Genomic DNA, 21,441 nt, shown 5'->3' on the forward strand with positions numbered 1-21,441 from the left:
CCACCAATGGCAAATAGTTAGAATGTTCTTCAACCCTGAAACGAATAGGAGTAGGCTACCCCTGTACAACCTACATAAGGTGTTTTTAAATAGAAATTATAATTTGTTATTATTTTAGCTATCCTAAGCATGGGTTGCATGCACATCGACTTATTAGACCTAGACTACTCTTAATAATTTATTTTAAAACGAAGTATTTTAGTTAAAGTTAATTAAGTAGGTTTATTTATTTGTTCTAGATTTTAGCTGTAGTGAGAGTGGAATAGCAGTATTTATTTCACGGTTATAACAGATATGATGCAAATTTAACTGATAATGTCTAACAGCCCTGATGGAAAAGCTTCTCCAAGCAATTAAGCGCACCGCTAGTGCACTGCTAACACCTGTGCAAAGCTTATAATAATTAGCTGCAGTTGTAATATTTGTTCCCCTTTACCAAGGAATTTGGGTGAACAACTTTGAGTAATTAGTTTCCTTATTCCGAGTGTTATTTCTACTGTAAACACGTCAATGATGTGAGGGTCTGGCTCTTGACAGAATTTGACCCAAATTATCCAGCTAGAGAAAAGCTGAGGGAAACCCGTCTCTCTTGTCGCCCACTCGATTGTAAAAATTACACAGCAATCTTTTCTGCTGTGACGTTTTCGGTATAAGTGGAACTTGCTGTGTCAATGTTGGACTGTTCAGTTTCCCGAGTACTAATAACCAGACTGTGGAAAGAGCGTGAGGCAACGATTTAAAAAGCGCTGAGAAAAAAAAAGTTTGGCAGCGAGGGCCACAGCAGGACTTTCGTTTTGACAAGGTTTATACGCTATAACAAGAGACCACGGAGCAAACCCTCGCATAGCCTATATGAAACTATACCGGGTGATTCAGCACCGGGGCGAGCACTGACAAGTCAATCTGTTTCCATATCAGAATGTTGCTACATCATCATGTCCTAATTCGTCAATACTAATGAACGTTTTTCAGCTTCCGATTACTATTTAAATTTATTTTCGGGCTGTCAGGGGTGGTTAGTATTTCTCAATATACACCCCCACACCCACACATACGTCAAAGACATGCCAAGAAAAGTACTACTTTATTTTCCATCTAAATTAAATGTAGCATATGGGCTGTCAACAGTCTTCCTCACTTTGTCCACAGCTTTTCACCATTTTGTCCCTTCATTTCTGTTCTCGTTCTGGTCATTTAGGGGCTTTGTCTTACGTTACAATTTACAAATAGTTTTTTCCCCAATATATTTACTTGGTTTTACTCAGCTTGGCTATTCAGCACCTCCTCACAACGAACAAAACCAGGGAATTTTCTTTGCACCAAAACCCTCTGACATTCACTTACGAGCACAATAACTGACAGGGTAGGAAATAAACACAGACGAGTACACGGATAGAGCAATGAACATTTATATCATAATTTACATTTTGACATGTTGCACATAACTATGTAAACCGGCATGTAAACAAAAGAAAGAGTTTTTCCTTTAAAGACTGAAGTAGGTGAAACTTTGCTGGGGAAACTTTGGTCATTGTTCAGGTGGAAGCTCCACTGTACTGCTACATTCAGGGCGCCAACCCTCGGCCACAGACGCATTCGCCGTGGAGACGAGATCATCTTAAAGCTATTGCTGAATAGTCTCTTTGTCAAATCTGGTTTTAAAAAGCACCGGCAGTAAAGAGACAGAAATGCCAGTGCAGACGACCGCTTTGGTCTGTGCTATTCACGAGAGCGATGGGGGCAAATTCCAAAAAACAAACACGAAAACAAAAAGCTATAGGCTAAGAACAGATCACAGCTAATGAACCAACACTTCATTTATACATTAGACACACAATATTCCTCTTAGTTTCTTTTATTTTCATTGTAATTATTTTTTGGTGCTTGAAACAAAACCAAGTGAACTTTGGTAACTAGCCCTCAAATCCAAAAAAAGCTCTCTATTTACGTTCAATAGTCTCCTTTTGGTATCGACAGCATATCAAAGATCACTTTTGCCTCTACAGATATACAGAGTATTCTCAGCTTCATAGCCGACGTGCTACATCTAAATGGATTTCTCCGGCTCTTTGGGCCGAGCTGAAAAATGGACTCTTTCAGTTCATTTTGGTTTTTCTTCTTCAAGTAGCAAAGCAATAAATATAACAGCCGCTCCCTCGTCTCTCCGGACACACACACACTGAGGTAACCGTTGTTGAAAAAAATATACAAAATGCCCTTTAGTTTTAGTTAAATTACCTAGAACTTAAACACAAGTACAGATACTGGGGGCGACAATGTGGAACAAAAACAAGTTTTTTTCTTTCTTTTTTACACTAATGATCCCATGGTTTAACGTTTCAAATGTCGACCTTTGGCAACACAAAAGCAAGCCATTGATATTTCATACCTTATGTGAAAAAACAACCCTGAATACTGAATTATGCTGGCCTCTACTATACATTTAATTGTCTCGCTCTCTAATCTGAGGGTCAACCTAACAAGACAAGCACACACAAGAAGAAAAATATCTACAAAAGAATGGCCACATAGAAAAAGACAGAAATAAGAAAATATTCAATTACAATGAATTATCTGGTCATTGTAAACATTTCCATGTATTGCTTTTAGACTATTTAAACTAATTGCATAATAAATTAGGGAAAATATATAAGAATTGAACAAAAAAAAACTGCAAATAATGACAACAAATACAACAATAATAATATTAATAATAATATTAAATCATGGGTACACGATTGTCTTTAACATAAGTGGAAAGAGGAGGAGACCATGAGTAGTCTGAAACAATGCCTTTCTTAGCCCTGAGTACAAAAGTCCCTGATGGAGGAGCCAAAGCCTTGTTACAATGACAAAAGAAACTATGTACACCTCTTGCCCCAGGCATCCTGGCGCTCATATACACAGTCACTTTCCATTTCACGGTTCCTTCAGTAAAAGCTGGGCGTTCGGGGTGAGGCTTATGCATCCATGGGTTCGTCGGATTCCTGTTTGACCTTGATGGGGAACAGAGGTAGAGGGCTACTGTGTCTCAGCTTGATGACGGAGGTCTCGCTGCCGGGCTCGTAGAGGCCGTAGCCCGCAGAGAGCAGCTCACCAGCGCTGCCGCCCTTGTGGTAGGAGGCCTTGAGGTCCATCTCCCGCCAGAGCATGTTGAGGATCTGCTTTTCCACCACCGTCTCCACGTCCACACTGTCCATCTCCTCGAGCCGGTCGGCGTTGTCGCTGAGGTCGAAGCGCTCGATCTCCTCGTTGACGCGGTTGAGGTCGCCGAGGGAGCGCACAGGAGGGGAGGGTGCGGCGGGGCAGTGGCCCTTCAGGTGGACCTTGAGGCTGCTCACGTGGATGTAGCAGCGGAGGCAGTGCAGGCACTTGTGTGGGCGATCACGCGTGTGCAAGCGCTTGTGCAGCTTGAGGTGCACAAACTGTGTAAACTTGGCCGGACACAGCTTGCACTGGTAGGGCTTCTCGCCCGAGTGCAGGCGCAGGTGAGTCTTCAGGTTGCTGGTGCTGCTGAATCGCTTGTGACACACCTGTGTGGAAGGGGAGAGTTCAAAGGTCAGATGCTGACAGCAGTCACGCCAACACAACATTACTCAGAGGCACTAATACTGAATTGACACAGATTTACATTGGGGAGCGACATAATTATTTTATATGTCAAACAGACAGGCTATCAGGTAGATAGACAAATAGGTGTGTGGGGCTGCCGTCTTACCTGGCACTCGTGTGGTTTTTCACCTGTGTGGACCAGATAATGTTTCTGCAGGTGGGCCAGCTGGGTGAAGCCCTTATTGCAGGTGTGACACTTGAAGGGCCTCTCTCCACTGTGAACACGCAAATGCACCTGAGAGCACAAGTTAGGGAAAAGAAAACAATTAGTTCCATACAAATCCTAGTCAGTCTTAGTGCTTGAGTTTCAGTATGTTATTGTGCCAGGAGTGCAACTGAGGGGGAATCATGTCCTTATTATGGTTCAGAAGGAAAACAAACTTAAACATAATAGCTAAAATATTAGATAACTGATTGGATAGGACAAGTTGCAAGGAACCTTACCTTCAGGTTTGAGAGCTGCCCGAAGGTCTTGTTGCAGACATTGCACTCGTACTTGATCTTGCCGTTCTGCTTCGTGAGTGGGTAGGGCAGCGTCTTGTAACCGGTGGTGCTGCTGCCACGCTTCATCTTGCTGAGGTTGATGGCCTCCTCATCGGCACGGCCAACGGGCAGCAGAGCCGGGGTGGGCTTGGTGGGCATCCGTTCGGTGGAGGCGGCCGAGCCGGCGGTGGGCGAGCCGCTGCCGGGCCCGTGGGGGGCACTGTCCTTCAGGGAAGTGGCTGCTGAGAAGGCGCTGGTGGACGCCGGGAGCAGGAAGTCCCTGTGAGCGGTGTCAGGTGGCAGGAGAAGCCGTCGCCCCCCCTCGGGGGGTAGCATGCTGGTGGGGAGGGGCATGTGGGGGGGCAGCGCCCCTCCAGGGACCAAGTTGCTGTAAATGGGGTACATGCGGGGGAAGATGGAGCTCACGGGACCCCCGCTCAGCCCATTACAGCCCATGGGGTAGTGGGACAGGAGGTAGCGAGAATAGTGGGGACTGGGGTAGAACGCTGAGGGGAGGTGGGCGGGGGACGGGTAGTCGGGGTAGTGTCCCAGACCGCGGCGGTACAGCGCTGAGGAGAAGAAGCCCTCCTTGTGCTCGTGGGTGGAGGGTGTCGGGGCCTGCAGCCCGGGGCTGCTTTGAGGGCTGGTCTCCGGGCTGCTCCGGGCTGTGGGGCTGGGCGTGGCGGAGGACTGGCCAGGCGAGCGGGCGGGGTAGCTAGTGCGGTTCAGGCCAAATGCGGGGCTGGCCAAGTACTCTTCGTTGATGTGGGGGCGGACGGGGTAGATGACGCGGGGGTTGAAGGTGCGCTCTGGACTGCACTTGCGGGACGGCGGGCTGTCCAGACACGTGGGGCGCGTGGGTAGGGGCCTGCTGGGCTCCTTGTGGGTTCCCTTGAGGATTTCGGAGACGCTGTGCTCCCTCTTTCCAGAGCTCTTCTCCCAGATCGGGGACACCTCAGAGGTCTGCTGCTTTACCTCCATCAAACTCTGCTCTGTGGAGAGAAAAAGACAAATCGTTACTCCCTCTGTTCCCTTAAAGGGGTGTACCCCTCCCTTTGTCTATCTGTAATGCGGTTCATTTGTGTCTGAAAGACAGACAGGAGAAGCATGGTGTATCTGACCGCAGCAAGCGAGCAAAGCAGCGAGGTCGCCTTTCCTTGCTACAGGAGAATAAGAGAGACTGAGTGCCGGGCGTTTCTGCAATGGCGACCGCTGTGACGAGACAGACCCCCGGCCAAACCGCAACGACTGGCTGTCCTTGCCAACTCAACCGCGAACTGTTGGCACAGCACTGAGCATCAGTGTGGAAAGGAACAGTGATCCATGTACTCACTACTACACACTGACACAGCACACTCCCACATAGATCATTGGACTCAGCAGAGGATTTCAACCCGTTTTTTATATTTTGGTGCCGTTTCCACAGTTTTCATGGTCGGTAAAAATGCTGACGAGGAGTTTGGCAAACAAAGAGCCTCTTTCTCCAGCCATCACAGACGTTTGAAAAAGTAGAGTAATGAAGTTTTCTAATTTGGGCGACAGTTTGATGAATCATTGTGAATAAGGACCTGGGGCCATGAAGGAAGTGAGGTCCGGTAGAGCCCCTGGGTGGCGGCAGGGGGAGGGGGGAGATATCACTAGGGTAGATAAGATCGAGAGGAGAAGGGGGGAGGTGAGGGGGTTAAGGGGCTGAGTGAACATTTCCTGCTGATAGTGGTCACAAAGCCTGGCCTGCCGACCCCCCCACCCACCCGCCCACCCACCCAAATTTGGGCACCTCCTGACAAAGTAGCCAATGAAGACTATGTCCATCTCAGGGCCCTTTGTCCCAGCATTTACACACCTCCTCCAGTAAGCTCTCGATCAATAACACACACTGTCGCAGTGCTTTTCAAACAGAGGGCCACAGGTTTTTTTTTTTTGAGCTGTCAGTCAAGTGGCATGACAGATCACACAAGTGTATGAAGGGAGCAAACGGTCACTCACATGAGCACAAGGGTCTCTTTCACAGTTTATCAAATGCACAGTAAATCCAACATCTTTCTACTTTTGTATTGTTTTTTGGTTAATGGAGAGTGAAGCAGCTCCTTCCTTAGTGTTGTTGAAAACTTCTCTTTAATATCCTAGTAATGATAAAAGGTCAGGTTATCAAAAGTGCTCTTAGCTAGTGTGAGCTTAAAATTAAACTGTCATTGTACATTCAAATTAAACACACAGAAACAGTCCTTAGCTCTTGGATGCTATCATTCTAAATGGGGAAAATACAAATAACTATTTAGTGAGATATTCGTTTTAGTGAGGTATTTTCTTTTGAACCTTTAAAACAGTGGGTGGGAAGAATTAAAGTTCCTCTAAATTTCTGATCTGCCAGCATGCTGTAAGGTTTACCAGGTCTCCTTGCCATTTTGTGTACGGTGCCATGTCCTAAATCTACTATTGCTGCATCCTCAGTGCCCCCCCCACCCCCCTCCCCCCAGAAAAAAGCCTCTCCAAATGGGCCAGCAGTAGTGAGTAAACACTGAGCTTCCATCAGCCCCCCCATCGGCCTATCTGCTCCCCCCCTGCCCCTGTGACAGGGCCCATCCCAAGCCTCCCAGAGAGCAGGGAGAAAACAAACAGCCAGCGATCACAGAGATATCAATCTGTCAGCGGGCTGGGCTGCCAGGAAGTTCAAGTAGTCAATGGAGGAGGCCTTTTTTGTTCCCTTTCTTTCTCTTTCAGTGCCAGATAAATTAGGGAGTCGTGCCAAAGAGCTGTCAGCAGCTCCAAGCTCACTCTGCTGCCAATGAGAGAGTGTGCAAGTACGTGTAAATGTTTATGTGTATCTGAGCGAAATAGAATATGAATGGGACAGTGTATTTTTAACTGTAAGAGCCAGTGAGCATTAGTGTTTACAAATGAGAGGGGGAGTGAATATGCCTGAATGAAGGAATGCTACAGTAAGTAGTGAGATGTCATGTTTTCAATGTCTTTACAGCAACATGTTCAGACACAGGCCTACTTCCTTCACAGTAACGGATGACGGAAGCATTGTCAAAGTGAAGGCTGTTGAGATCAAGCTTTCAAAAGCGAAACTATCAAACTGTGACACCGGTCTGCACCCTCTGATTAATATTCCAGCCTTATGTGGGCGGCTCCAGTCACCTCCAGACATATGCATTACCCAGAATTCCCTGTGGTCATAATCTGCTGACTCACAACGGCTCCTGTCTCTAGGGGGCGGTGCTCTTGGTTCTTGTATGACTGGACCCGACTCTAGGGTGGGTGGTAAGTCCGATTCTACTGAACAACAAAAAGCTAACCACATGACATTAACATCTGTCCCCTGATCAACTATTCCAATGCTTGCAACAAGCAGCAAGATATTGTACTTTAAATGCACTTTAAGGTACCAGAGACAGGATTTGGAAAATGAGCTGATTTAACCACACCTTTGTTTTTATCAATATTGCAGTCTCTCTCTCTCTCTCTCTCTTTCTCTTTCCCTCCCTCTCTTTCAGACAGAAATGCCCAGAGCTGTCATTTTTATTGCCTGTTAAGCAACCACAGATAGAACATGTCAGGGCACCTTTGCTTTTGAAAGGACATTTTTAAGTGCCTTTGACTGGCATTAAACCAGGACAGCACTGTGTAATTAAATACCATTACTTCCAGGTATGACCATGAGCCATCCGACTAAGAACAAGACGTTAAGAGAGAGTTCATCCTCTTTTGTCCCGTGGCGGAAAGACGAACATGTGCTTCTCAAAACCCCTATTTACCCGGTGATTAATTTGGATGGCGAGCCTTGAGCCATAGAACACAGGTTCACATAAAGCTCCCTCTGATGTAACCACTGGGAGAGAGAAAGAGCAGGAAATGTCTAGAGGAACTCCTGAGTTCTTTGAGCCAGTGAGCAACAAGAGGAAACAGGAAAAAGAAAATAATCTGCTGTTTTCCAAAAATAAGGCGGCTACTTATGGCACACGCATTAAGACATTTTATTTCCTTCATTGTGCTGAAAGGCCAGTGGGGCTACGAAAATGCATGTCATCTATAAGGTTTTTAACTGTTGCTTATCTGATTGTAGTTATTTTTAATGTTGCATTTATTTAAAAAAAAAATTATTTTCAAAACAGAATGCAAGCGGCAGGCCAGAAAGAGCCGACCGTGACCAGCGCGAGACCGAGTATTGGGTCAGGCCGGGTCAGGGTCAGGGTCAGGCGGGTGTTTTCAGGATCAGAACTTACTGAGTTTCTGCATCATGAGCTCTCCGGAGGGCGGGTAGTGCAGGCGCTCCGCGAACTCTGGGCAGTACCACACCAGAAGCTCCTGGTTTGCGGGGATGGGCTTGACGGTATAGAAGTAGATGTTCATGTCGTTCTGGCAGGCGGCCAGGTTCTGCTCCTGCTGCGAGTGGGCTGGGTTCACATAACGCATCCAGTTGCTCTTCTGCTCATTGAAGCCATCCACAAAATGGTGGAACTCCCCCTCTGAGTAGATCTGCAAGTGGGAAGACAGAAGGAAATTTTATTTTTAAAAGTTTATAAATTTAAAAAGTAATTCCAGGATTCAACGTACATTTTAAAAATATATTTTAAAATCTCCAAAAGAGAGAAATATTTGAAGTTGGATTATTTTTCTTTTGGTTTCAGCAGTTGCGATATTTTTGACGTCTGAAGCAAATCCATCACTGAGGCAAATTTCTTTTTCTTTCTTTCTTTCTCTCTTTCTTTCTTTCTTTCTTTCTTTTCTAACTGATGTTTTTTCCTTTCAGTTCTACAGCTCATGCCGGTACCTTGTCCGTTGTCTTAGCTTTGCATTGCCCGGAGGGTGACAGAGATCTTGAGCTGTATTGCAGTGGCAGCAGTCAGCTCTGAGCAGACGGACAGACAGACTTGTGTGGCTCGGCTCAGACAGACAAGTGGGAGTCACACACGCGCTCTTATAAAGTCACAAACTCTCGTCGAGAGTTGAGTCAACTCAGTCACAGCAACGTCACGGTCCCACATTTCATCTACAAAATGTTTTTTCTTTCTCTGTCTCCCAACCCCTGCATCGCTCTCACTCTCAGCAGTTTTGCTGACACGCTCAGATAAGGTCACACTTTAGCATATTTTCTGCAAGACCCACAGTCCTATGTGAGAGGGGGGTTCTGAGAGGATGATGAGAGTAACCGCTGATGGCTTAAGAGAAAGTGTGAGAGTATGTGCGGGTTTGGGTGTGTGTGTGCTTGTGCATGCGTATGTGAGCATATTTGTGTGTGTGTGTGTGCGTGTATCTGTGTGAGTGTGCACAGGTACATATGCGTTTTATTTCTGTGGATTACTACTGCATGTCTCCAAACAACCCTACCTCTGCAGAATGCCATATTAAAAACGACCCAAGAAGATGCGTTTCACTGAAGAAATGAGCTGAAAACATCTGTGAGCTTTCATATTTTTAAGAAACCTTTTCAGCTCGTTCTGAGACACTTCCTGTCAGAGGGGAAAGGGTCTGAAAGTCATGTGGTCTTTTCATAAAGTTGATAGGAACGTAACCTGTTCTTATGAGTATGGTGGTATTTAAGAGGGGTGAAGTATCGGGAGGTCACAGGTGGCGACACAGGTTCTGAAGGTAAGGGGGTGGATTGTTTTCGTAGGCGGGGGGATGGAGAATGGTTTTTGTTTACTCTGAACCTGTCATTTCCAGGAACGATGACATCATTATCTGCTCATTGCACTGTAAAGGAGGGAGGTCCCTTTCTAAAGCTGTTTCAAAAGCTGCTCATCTTTTTTTTTTTACTTTTCCACTTCACAATTTACTGTACTTTTTACCACATTTGCCACTCTTACTGAATTCAGGACTGATAAAACGTAATAAGGAAAGAAATATACACATCAGAGAAAAAAAAACAACTAAGCAGAATAAACGCAAGCTTTCCTCAACAGCAGAATAGACTACAAATTGTGCATTTTGTACGTGTGCATTTATAACTAATCTTACATTGATCATTTTTCTACCTATGCAACACAATGATACATAGCCTGACTGAATGTAAAACAAGATGAGTTTTCTCTCTCCTGAAATGATTTTGATTTGGGAATCACCTGAAATTCTCAAAGATTTCATAGTCACAAGCCAAATATTGCCTTGAATTCATAACAATGTTGTCACAATTTTGTGTGTTACCAGGGACTAGTATGTGCGGATGGGAATAGAGGTTATTCTGTGCTGTGTCTCTGTCATGTGCTTGCTTAACCGCTCCTCTCTGCGCACATACCGATGCTGCGAGTTGGTGCCATCTGTGCTGCACCTTTGTGCTGCTTTTGTGACGGGTCTGTACTATCACTACTCTGCAGTTTCTCCCTAGCAACAGCTGGCAGGCAGAATGACTCTACCTGCGCCTCTGAGGCATTCCGTGGCTAAAACCCACTTCCTCGCTGAGTCACCCGTGAGATGCTGCATCTTTACCGGCAACAAGGGGGCCCGGCGAGTCGGACACGTACGAGAGAGTGCCACTTCAGCGAACACCAAAGGTTAAAAAACAACAAAAAAAAAAAACTCACTTTTTAATTCTAAACCAACCCTGTTCTAAAATAACCCTGACGCACACACATACATGCGCACACACACCATTCAGTCCTTCCACTTTGTGGTCTCCATCATTCAACAACAACTCAAACACAAACAGTTCCCAAAAGACTAGATGTTTACTCAGCAATTCTCCACCACTTGCACACAGCAGAGCGCTCACTCTGTTTCACAGGAATCTGACGGACAGCAATGATGTCACACAGGAAGTGACAGCAGTGGAACGAGAAATGACCAATGTTTTTTTTCCCCCCTCTTATTTCTTCTGCAAAAGGAACTCCAGAACTGAACTCACCCTCCAGAAGTACTTCCTGTTTGCGTCCTTGGGCACAGTTTCTGCAGTGTAGCTCTCACCCACAAGGGGGCCAAAGCGTGTCCCCTTAGGTATGTACTCTCTGCTCGCCACTCCAATCACCTACAAAAAGAGAAACAAAATATACTTCAAGGACAGCCCGCTGACACAGGGGGTTGTGCAAAGCAAATCCAAACTCTTCATTCAAATCAAACCCCCCCACCTCTAGCTTCAATCATCAAGCTGACAAGTAGTTTGGATAAGCAATTTAAATTCTTATCTCATGTTCACTTGCTGTGTCTGCCTTAGGTGCATTTTTCCCAAAATGGAAGTCTCCAAAAATCAACTTTCAATCAGCATGTTATCCAAGTGCGAATGGATCTTTAAGTATTTTATTGAAATGCTTTTTGACAATGTAACATACAATTTCATATAAACAGAATAACTACACATGAAATAAAGTACATGTACAGTACTTAGGGACAGTAATGTAGTGTAATGGTAAAGGAATTGGGCTTGTAATTCAAAGGTTGTGGGTTTTATTCTCAACTTGGTATCTACTGGTATGCAATTGAAAGTACCTCATCTTCACAGCTTCAGTAAATATCCAGCTGTATAAATGGCTTATATGTAAAAATGTAATCTGTGTGAGGCAATCTGGATAAGAGTCTGCTAAATGGCAAAACGTAAACTGTGTGAATACGGCAGCAGTCACTGTTCTTTCCTGAAGCACGTGATTATGACCAGTAACAACGGAATGTCAAATCCTTATCTTAAAATAATTAACCTTATGTTTAGACCATCCCTCAGTGGGATGTAGACATCCCTAATACAACAGACCACCAAGGAAAGCCTTGCAACTATTCCAGTACTTATTTAGATCAGCGGTTAGGAATTATTTACTTTATCACTTCCTGTTATCTGTCCAGTTTTACATTGGAATCAGGAAGCGACTGTCATTACCATCAGAGCAATTCATATTGAACCTCAACTAACAGGTTTGTGATTTCAAGAAACCCTTCAGGCTCTAACAACAAACAGATCACAAAATGAGAGTGGAAAATCTTGATCTCTGTGCTTTATTCTTTGTATTTTATTAATTGGAAAGCACATTGATCATGTACTGAAAATTGCTACACGATACTACTACTACTTCTACTAATCATAAATAAATACATAAATAAATGTGTGAGGGAAAATTGTGAGAAATCCACAGATCCGGTTGTGTTTAGCTTTTTCCTGAAAGTCAAAAGCCAGCAGGTAGATGTAGTAAGAGGGTGGGATTGATTGAGGTGACAGGACTGTTCTGGATCAATGGTTACCCAAGAATCACCCCCCACCCCCCCACTCCTCCCCCTTCCTGAACTGGATGCATCATTGGGCTCAGGTAAAGATTTTTGAGATAGAAGAGCCATCACTTTTCTTCCTCAGCCCCAGCCATCTGGAGGAGGTGTGTGTGTGTGGAGGGGGGTTAAGGCTTCTCTCATACGGTCCTAAAACTTACTCGACTGACACCCTTTAAAATCAGAGGTTCAGAGAGCACCCAAACTTAACTGGGGGAGCCCCTGTTCTGATACCGCTAGGAGGACCTGGCCTTGGAGCCACATTACTGCGCAAATCACCCTGGGCCTGACCCCTGTCTTCACTCCTTTTTCATTATCTCTCCGTTTTGTTACTCAGCTAAAAGCTCCCTTTCTGGTCAGAGGGGTCACGTGTGACGATCAGAGTTCACGGCAGAAATGTCAGGAGGGCAGCATTACACAGGTGAGGTTTCCCGTCGGCGTGGGCTGTCAGTCCGTATCAGGACGACGCGGCGCAGGGAGGGGCGGGAGCTCACGCTGACCTGACCTGCCCCCAGACGCACACTTCCCATATAAGAAAGGAAAATGTGAAATACCTTCTGAGGAGAAACAAACAGCTCCAATTACAGAGCTTTTTGTTTCTTTCAGACAAATGACTTCAAAGGAAGGCAAGTGTGTTTGAGTGTGCATTTGTGTGTGTGTGTGCGTGTGTGTGTGTGTGTGTGTGGTGGGGGGGGCAGGCTGCTGATGTTTCTCCTGAAAACACAGGGAGCCATTATGGCACTGAAACACACTGTCTGAGGCGAGGATTACGCACCGCCTTTCCTAATCTCCTCAAAGTATCAACACCTGAGAAACCAGACTCAACTGCTGCGCTCCTCCCAGCAAAAGCTCAAGACTACCTCTTTATTCCCCCTGCAGATCACACGCAAAACACCCACTTTAAAGAGGCCAGGAAATCCCCCCTTTTGCAAAATCTATAGAACATCACGGGTTAAAAGATGTTTTGTAGATCAGTGGCACTTTTTTGATAATTATTAACGCAGACTTACAATGGCATCTAAACAGGCTGTCAATACTCTTTGATCATCACCATCAGTGTTTTCGACTATTTGTTTTCCTCTTTCTTTCCTCCACCGACACTGTGGTGTTAAATATTTACTGAAGCACTATCTCTCGAGAAAAAGTGTAAGCACACTTACAACGTGATAAAACAACTGAATGATGAAAAAAGCCTTTTATAATCAATCCGCTCTGTTAATTGCCTGTGTTTGTAATCAGGTGAAACACAATAAGATTTGTGATTCAGGCCTGCTCTGCTAAATCCCATCATGCTCTGCCCCAGGTCCTGGTTTATGCACTGATTTTTTATTTACACTTCTGTAAATGCAGCAAGTTCATATTTACATGGCTGTTTGTTCCCTTTCTAGAGGAAAGGGGGGAAAGGTGGAAGTAGACAGCCATTTTTCTCTCTGTCTCCCGCTGAGTGTCTGGACAAACACAGTTTACTGTGCAGTGTCTTTGTTTCCCTCATACAGACTGTGGAGTGATTTGGCTATTTCCTGCATGTCACAGAATGGAAATGGGAAGATTTTGCTGTGGCTGGAGTACCTAACACACCCTACACACACACACACACACACACAAATGCACATATAAATAAACATATGCACACACACAGGTGTTTTTTAATCATTGTTAAAAATGCAGTTGACAGCGCAGATAAAGGAGATTCATCACAGCCTTTCTGCACTGTGACAGGGGCCTCTGTGGCACAGCATTGTATAAACTTGTGCAACACCACCCTGACAGGGAGGGGAAAACAAAACTGTGTGTGACCCCTCCACCCAAAAAATTCTGAACGGCAGGAGAGCGGCCTGATTCCCCCCTTTTCACTGCTCTCGCCTGCAGCTGAGACCACTGATCAGAGTTCTCTGCTCTTCAGCAGAAAATGAGGCTGTTTATTTATTTTTTTTAATTATTATTTTTTTAACATGAATCAAGGTGAAAATCTCTAAGAAGCCTGCAGATCCCTTAAAAGTCTTCTCTGTCTGCATTACAGAGCAGTTAGGAAAGGGACAGCAACTTACAGACCGCAGATCAGGGACAAAGTACATCTCCACACAATTCTACACCCTTTTGCACACAGCCCTCCACAGTGGTCCACACAGGTTAAAAAAGCCAAACAACTGAAATTCTATGGTCTTTGTCACATACTCCCCTCTTTTTTCTAAATTATAAACAGGGCTAGCCGAGCCCGTCTTTGTGTGCAGAGAAACAGAGAGAGAGGGAGAGAGACCGTGAGTCAGTGGCCTACCTCTTTGGAGCTGGGATGGTGCTTGAAGAGGAGGTTCCGGGGGAGCGAGGCTTCCGCCCGGGTCAGCTCAGAGCTCTCAGAACCTCCCTCCAGCGGATGGTCCTTAACGGTGTAGGTGCACTTCTTCTCAAACTCTGCCTCCGTCCACTGGGTCATGTCTGCGTCCTCTACGTCCATTTTCACTGCAATGTGTTCAGCGGTATGGGGGGCCCCCTCTGTGGTCAACATGACTGTGCTATGCTGGGAGGCCTGAGAAACAGAGAGAGTGATAGGTAGAGAGGGAGAAAGAGATGGGTTGAGAGGGGGTAAGAGGGAAAGAGAGAGATTTTATCACCATTAGACCCCAGTCTGTGGTTTCCTCTGAGACACTGACTAATCGGACAGTCTGCTTCGCTTCAGGACAGGGATAAGGGACGGGGATAGGGGCAAGTCAGATTCACATCCCAAGGGGCGACTGGAGGGAGTTCACACTCTCCCAAAACAAAGGAATGCCCTCTCAAGAGTAGTCAGGTGAAAGTCTCCAACAGACTGTACAGTCTTTCAGTATGGTCCAACCACCGCATGTGCCAGAGACAGCAATGATAAAACATCTTGTAAAAATGCACGCACGCAAGCACTTGCACATATACACACATGCAACATTTTTTAATCAGTTATTCCTCAGGGAGGCAAAACTATTCTGGTCGCAGCATGGGAAATGAGCTCTACCCAATGATTAGCGTGTGACATGTTTGGCCAGTTCTTGGTCCTCCAGTCCTTTTTCAGGAGGGGAACTGGTCGCGTATGTAAAGTCCATGACCCAAGGCGAAATAAACCATGCAGAACAAAAACAACAACAAACAACAGCCAATTGGGCTCCTGCGTCTGAAAAAGTCAAATCCGCTGTGGAGCGTGAGTGTGCGGCAGGCGGGCTAGCGGACGGGGGGGGGGGTTGGTCAGTGTCAGCGGGGTCACGGCTGCGGCGGGTCCTGCTCTCCTCGCCCCACTCCGGGAGGGGGTGGAAAACGGTGTCATAAACAGGGGAAGGATTAGGAAGGAAGCGCCGTCTGCTTCTGAATGGAGCTAAATTTGGAAGCAGCGTGGCGGTCGGGCCGGAACCGGCAAACTATCCCAAAGCAGATCGGAGGGCCGGCGCGGAGGGGAGGGGGGTTCCCAACTTTCCCACCAAGGACTGCAGTGGCACAAACAAGCTTCAAACACCAGCCGCCCCCACTCCCCCCTCCTGCCCCCCCCCCCGCCGCCACCCACACAACATCCTCAAATGTCCCAAACAGCACCAGCGGGCAGCGGCGGCGAGAGCGTCATCCCAGCGGCAAGCAAGCCTTCACCAGGAGACCGCCAATCCGAACCAGTGCATCTGCCGGGCTTCCTCTGCTCGCGCTCGAACCCAGGCCCCGGCCCGGGCTGAGCGAGTTCTAATGAACGTAAGGCACACTTTGCCTTCCTGAGGCTGCCCTCACAGGGAGTGGGATGAGAACGCAGCTTCCACAGCATAACAACTCAACCGTTGTTCATGACGCCTGGTCATCCGAAAGTTTGGAGAAAACGCACAACAAAAATTTGACCCTTTCCCAGAGATCAGAACATAATCCTAACAATCCGACGTGAACCACACAAAGTCACCATTTAGGTTACATGGGAAGAAAAGAAAGTATCTAACCAGCAAAGAGTCGTTTTTCTTCAGTATGAAAAAAATGTAAACCATATGACAGCTGTGAGAGACAATGAAACTAATACTGAAACTATACTCTGAAAAAAGTCACCAACTGATTTAAAGGTCTTCGGGTCAACTTCACACACAACAAAAGTCATTTTAAAATGATAAAATGAAGACTGAAGACTTGAAATTACAAAATACAAAAGCTAAAAAATTACACAAATCCCTAAATAAGAATCACTTTTTTTCTGAAGAGAGGAAAAATGAAAAGAAAACTTCAGAAAAGTTTAAGAAAAAAATTAATTCAGATGAAAAATAAGATTAGATTTTCCAAAGACAACTTTAAAAATATAAAAAAAATCTGAATGAGCATACTGATAGAAAGTCATAATTTGTTGTGAAACCGCATAAAAATCACACATAACAAACTATGTATGAAAATTAAATAAATGTTAAAAAAAAGAAAAAAAGCCATGGAAGGCAGTGGAGAGAAAACCAATGTTACTTACTGGGACGCCCAGAGCTGAGCCACACATAGGGCAGAGTGTGTGTGATCTCTCTTCTGCGTACGTGTGTGTGTGTGTGTGTGCGTGGGACAGGTGCTGAACTCCCTCCCTCTCTTTCTTTCTTGCCTGCCTGCTTGCTGCTCGAGTGAGGGTGTGTGCGACTGCTCTTCTGAGTGACTGACTGCCTGAATGAATGGTTCACTCACTTGTTGAGGACTAAGTGTGTGCCTGATCCCTCCCTCCTTCCCCTCCCTCTCTCCCTGACTCCTCCCCTCAGGAAAGTGAGAACAAGTCTCCCTGCCATAGTTTTAGTCACCTCCCTGGCAGCGCATAGCAACTCAAAGGAAGCACCAGAGTGCTTTCACCTGAACGTCTTCTGTCATAGCTGCACACGCACACGCAAATACACATGCACACAAAATTAAATGTCAATAAATGCATGTATCAATTACCCCTCTGTGTTTGAGACTGGTTGTAATCCTATTTTATTGACAGACAGTTCCCCTGAGATAGGGGGTTGTTTTTTGTGTGTGTGAGGGGGGGTTCAGTGACGATCATACTTCCTCTCCAGCTCTTGCTGGGTAGCTGAAGGACATCCTGTCCTGTGACGCATGATTGTTTACTGAGTGGAGAGAGCTGCAGAAGACGTTCCTGTTTCTCAGACTCAAAACACCCCCCCCCCCAACCTAACTCCTCCAGGAGGCGCTACTGTGCTCGTTTCCACCCATCTTTCTGTCCTCCCTAACACACCCCACATCCACTCACTCGTTCCTTACAGGGTACCTGGCTGTCACATATAGAGATATAAAGATCACATTCCACAAACTCAGACCAGCAGCATCCATTAGGAACAACACAACCTGTTAGAAAAGTGCACTGGAACCAACAAGTACCAGAACACACACTCTTCTTTACCTCCTCACTCTCTTTCTTTATGCCTCTTTCCCTGACATTTATCTGCCCATCTCCCCCTCTCCGCTATGGCAATGAACAGATGCACCCTGTCTGTTCACAGCAGTGCTTTGCAGGGAGGGACTGAACCCAACAAGGGAGAGTAAATAAGAAATAAAGGGGGGAAGAAAACGAGCAGCGAGGGTTGGGAGGAATGGGGGGGGGGGGACTAAGGAGGACTGCAGGCTTCTCCCCCCTTCCTTCCCCTCATCAGTGACAGAGCGTTGACCACATCACTCGCTGCCTCACTGGCAATTACTTCCTGCCAGCGGACGCCACGTCCTGCCGAGGGCTCCCAGACCCCCCCGCCCCTCCCCTGTCTGCCCGCCCCCGTCCCCTTCTGCGACGGGCCACCAGCATTTGGCCTTCAGTTTCTGCTGAGGCACATGGCGAAACGGAGGCTGACATGAAAAAATCAACTAAAACAATTAGAATCTAACGTTCAATAGCTTCCCTTTGAGGCCAACATGTGGGTCAGGCTCTAGGACTCACAAGCTGAGAACAATCTCCATGAACGCTCCCCCCCCACCCACAATTAAATTCACCACACCACCACCACAATCATCACCAGCCTTAAAACTCAAAAACTGCCCCGTTCTTGGGCTGGTCTCACCCCTCCAGGGCTCCTGTTTGCTAACTCACTCAATAAAGGGCGGGTGGGGGGGCAGAAGGGAGGCTCTGGAGTGAAATTTGAATTGCTTTTCTTTGTTTATGCTGAGGGGTTTAATACGGCTGGCGTGCCTGGGGGAGAACCCCTGCTGCTTTGTTAGTTTTTTTAGAGGGCTTCTATCTGTCCGTACCTGCTATACTTCACTCATTGAACATGTTGCAGAACACATGACAAGAGAGAGAGAGAGGACCATGGCAGAGGACGAGCTGAACAGTGCAAGCGAGAGGGAGAAAGAGGAACAGGAGGGAGGGATGAGATGAAAGAATTAATATGGACAAGGAAAACTGAACCAAAGGGCTTTTTTCTGATAACAAACACTTAGTGGCCCATAGAGAAAAATATTATGAGTCAGCATTAAACCCTGAAGCGTTCATAAGGAAAATGTGTTCTGATGAAACTTCCTGGTGCTGATCCAGGAGAATGATTTTATTTTACTGTAATCTTGACCCTTGACTATTATGACACAGAGTACTGAAATGGATGAGTGTGTTCATCCTCACTATCATTCAGGAGCCAAGGAGGACTAGTACTGGGTTTTTCAAGGAGTTCAAATAGGTTCTGGTAAAAAGGCTAAAATAAGAAACCTCACATTCTGTCAGGGCTTTCCTCAGTGGCCTGGGGGCCAAAGGGGGGGGCATGTGTGAGTTTGGGGGGTTGGGAGGAGGGGTTCAGGCATTGTTCTGGAAAGGGATAATCCCACAATGGAGGAGCCATTAGGAACATTATGGAGGGTAGACTTAGCCATGATCTCCCTGCTTGGCTCAGATGGGGGGGGGGTGAGTGGGGGAGTGTACGCATGGCATGGCGTCAGGAGCGCCCTCCTGCCACGTGTAGCGTAAGAGGGCAAGGCTGCGCCACTCCTAATCCTGCCAATCCGACCTACTTCCCCCAACAATCTCTACACCCAGGTTCCTCCAAGGCCATCTGGAGGGGCTGTGTGTCTCAGTACAGGGGGCCTGGGAGGGGGGTCTGGGGGACCCGATCAATACTGTGCCCAGACAGCCACCCTTAAGCCCTAGTAAGAGCTAATCATGCTCACTTTGACACACCAGTGATTAAATTGTACTTTTCATTAAGGGGCAAGCAAGGGCCACTGCGTCTTACACACAATCATACGCTGTGTGTGTTGTGCACATACTCACACATCCATTGTTCCACTGATGGATTAACACCAGTTGTCAATTTGTTGAAACATGCATATAAAAAATAAATGTGTGTGTGTGCACGTATGGCTGTGTACACACACGCGCACACTTGCAGTGTTCGGAGCAAAAATGGTAGGTGAGAAGAGAACATTTTTAAAGAGATATTTTAAGAAAGCAAGAAAGAAAGAAAGAAATAATTCTCTCCCCTGAGAAAAGCACAACCAGGTTCCTGAAACTGAGAGAGTCTGAGTCGAAACAGCCAGTTGTGGCATGAAAAAGTTACTAAATAACTAAATCGCGATTGCAACCGTCAGCCTTCTTAACATCTACCGAAACTGCATCCTCGCCGCAACGTATGAAAGCAAGGGATGTTTGATTTCACGTGCCCGCATAAATCAAGTGACAGATAAACCGATATGTTTTTTTTTCCAGAATGCGCCATGCATCAAGTAAAAGTTTATAAATTTACACGTTCGTCTTCCAGTAAATAACCCGAACGTGTTATTAGTCACTGGCCGAGGGCGTCACATGCCTTTTTTGTGCAACAGTGAAGTCATGCGGCGATCAACAAATGATGAACACCTTGTACAAGAAAGCAAAACGGTGTCATTGCTTTCCATCACGACTAAGGCATACAGCAAAAAACTTACTCTTGATATCGCAAAATAAATGTTACGTAGCCTATGCGTTTCTTAGAACGTCCTAAATTATTTAGAAGTTGTCAAGAGACAAAAAATAGGACACTGAATGTGAAGAAACCGTATACCCCCCTCCCTTTGACAGCTGTAGTCTGAAATAATGTTATTGTAGATGTCAAGTTGGGGTATGTGTTACATTGCACAGATATAAAGGAACCTGCGAGCGTGGATCATATTCTCTCTCAGCGCGTGTTAGGGCTAAAGCGCACACACGCTAAACTGAACGCAGCGGGGGCTCAACCGATAAAACGGTGTCAACCCCAAAGCATTCTGACCACCCCGGGACAAGAGAGCGAGAGAGCGTGCGTGTGTGTGATTGAATTAGGTTGCGGAATAATCTGATACGGAGTAGTGTGAATGTGAAGGAGCGAAACGAGACGAACAGGTCACATATCAATTTTAGATTAGTTGGCAGTAGTTTCGACCGGTGGAAATAGTCTACATTTCCAAGAAAATCTTGGAAAACAACTTCGTTAGACACATCCCGGACTACGTTTAATACCCTATAGTGAAAGTAGCATGGTGGCAAGACATAAGGTGGACTACATATATAGGCTAGTTTAGTGCAAGCAAAGGTGAAGATTAGTTTCTCTCATCTCATATCGTGCAATTTAAAAATGAACTCATCGCATTTGTGTATGAATTAGTTTAGACAATTCAGCAGGTTTTATCAGTTTCTATGCAGAGTTAGCTGCTTTTGACAAATTATTAGCTTTAGTCTAACTATTAACAGGCATACTTTCCGAAAACAAGAACACAGTCTAAACTAAAACTTTAGTTTTAAAACTCAAATTCTAGTTCTAAATGTTATAAATAGTCTGCCGGCACGTTTAATGAATTCCCAAGCAACACACACACATTGCAATAGACAAAGTGGGGGAAAAACTATTTAGCATAGAACTTTATTCGTTCAGAGTATGCAATTTGGACATGAATAAACGAGAAATCGCCGTTGATTTGACAGCATTTCCAGCAGGCCTGTATGTGCTGTGTAAATATATACATTAGCCTAATAGAATATAATTTCGAAAACTGTAAACCAGATCATATAGGCTACGTATAGATCCGTCGCTATCACAATACAAGCAAGACGTGTGTTCTTACCTGTTCGCGTTTCCATTAATCTCTTCCCGTTGAATGGTGGCTCTGGTATCCCAATTTTAGCTCCTACGTGACTGTCTTACTTTGTAGTCCGAGTGTACTGAAGTCTGTTAAGATAGGACTTTACTGTTTCCATAGCCTATACAAAGCGCGTCC

General features: G+C 45.8%; 1 protein-coding gene across 2 annotated transcripts in view; it reads right to left on the reverse strand.

The window, feature by feature from the left end:
* Positions 1-1,393: 1,393 nt before the first annotated feature.
* prdm1a (PR domain containing 1a, with ZNF domain) overlaps positions 1,394-21,441 on the reverse strand; it is a 20,351-nt gene continuing 303 nt past the window's right edge. The window contains exons 1-7 of one of the 2 annotated variants that reach the window (XM_064342814.1): positions 21,289-21,441; positions 14,558-14,806; positions 10,943-11,062; positions 8,325-8,577; positions 4,057-5,087; positions 3,719-3,847; positions 1,394-3,533 (exon numbers count right to left, since the gene is read on the reverse strand). The exon at positions 21,289-21,441 is cut by the window's right edge and continues 303 nt beyond it. In XM_064342814.1, coding sequence (XP_064198884.1) covers positions 2,961-3,533; positions 3,719-3,847; positions 4,057-5,087; positions 8,325-8,577; positions 10,943-11,062; positions 14,558-14,785 — 2,334 coding nt within the window. In that variant the 5' untranslated portion in view covers positions 14,786-14,806; positions 21,289-21,441 and the 3' untranslated portion in view covers positions 1,394-2,960. Of the gene's footprint in view, positions 3,534-3,718; positions 3,848-4,056; positions 5,088-8,324; positions 8,578-10,942; positions 11,063-14,557; positions 14,807-16,723; positions 16,913-21,288 lie in introns of those variants that run through there. The other variant, XM_064342821.1, reaches the window with a different exon arrangement.

This window comes from Anguilla rostrata, chromosome 1 (genome assembly GCF_018555375.3).
Source record: "Anguilla rostrata isolate EN2019 chromosome 1, ASM1855537v3, whole genome shotgun sequence".
NCBI classification, from domain to species: Eukaryota; Metazoa; Chordata; class Actinopteri; order Anguilliformes; family Anguillidae; genus Anguilla; species Anguilla rostrata.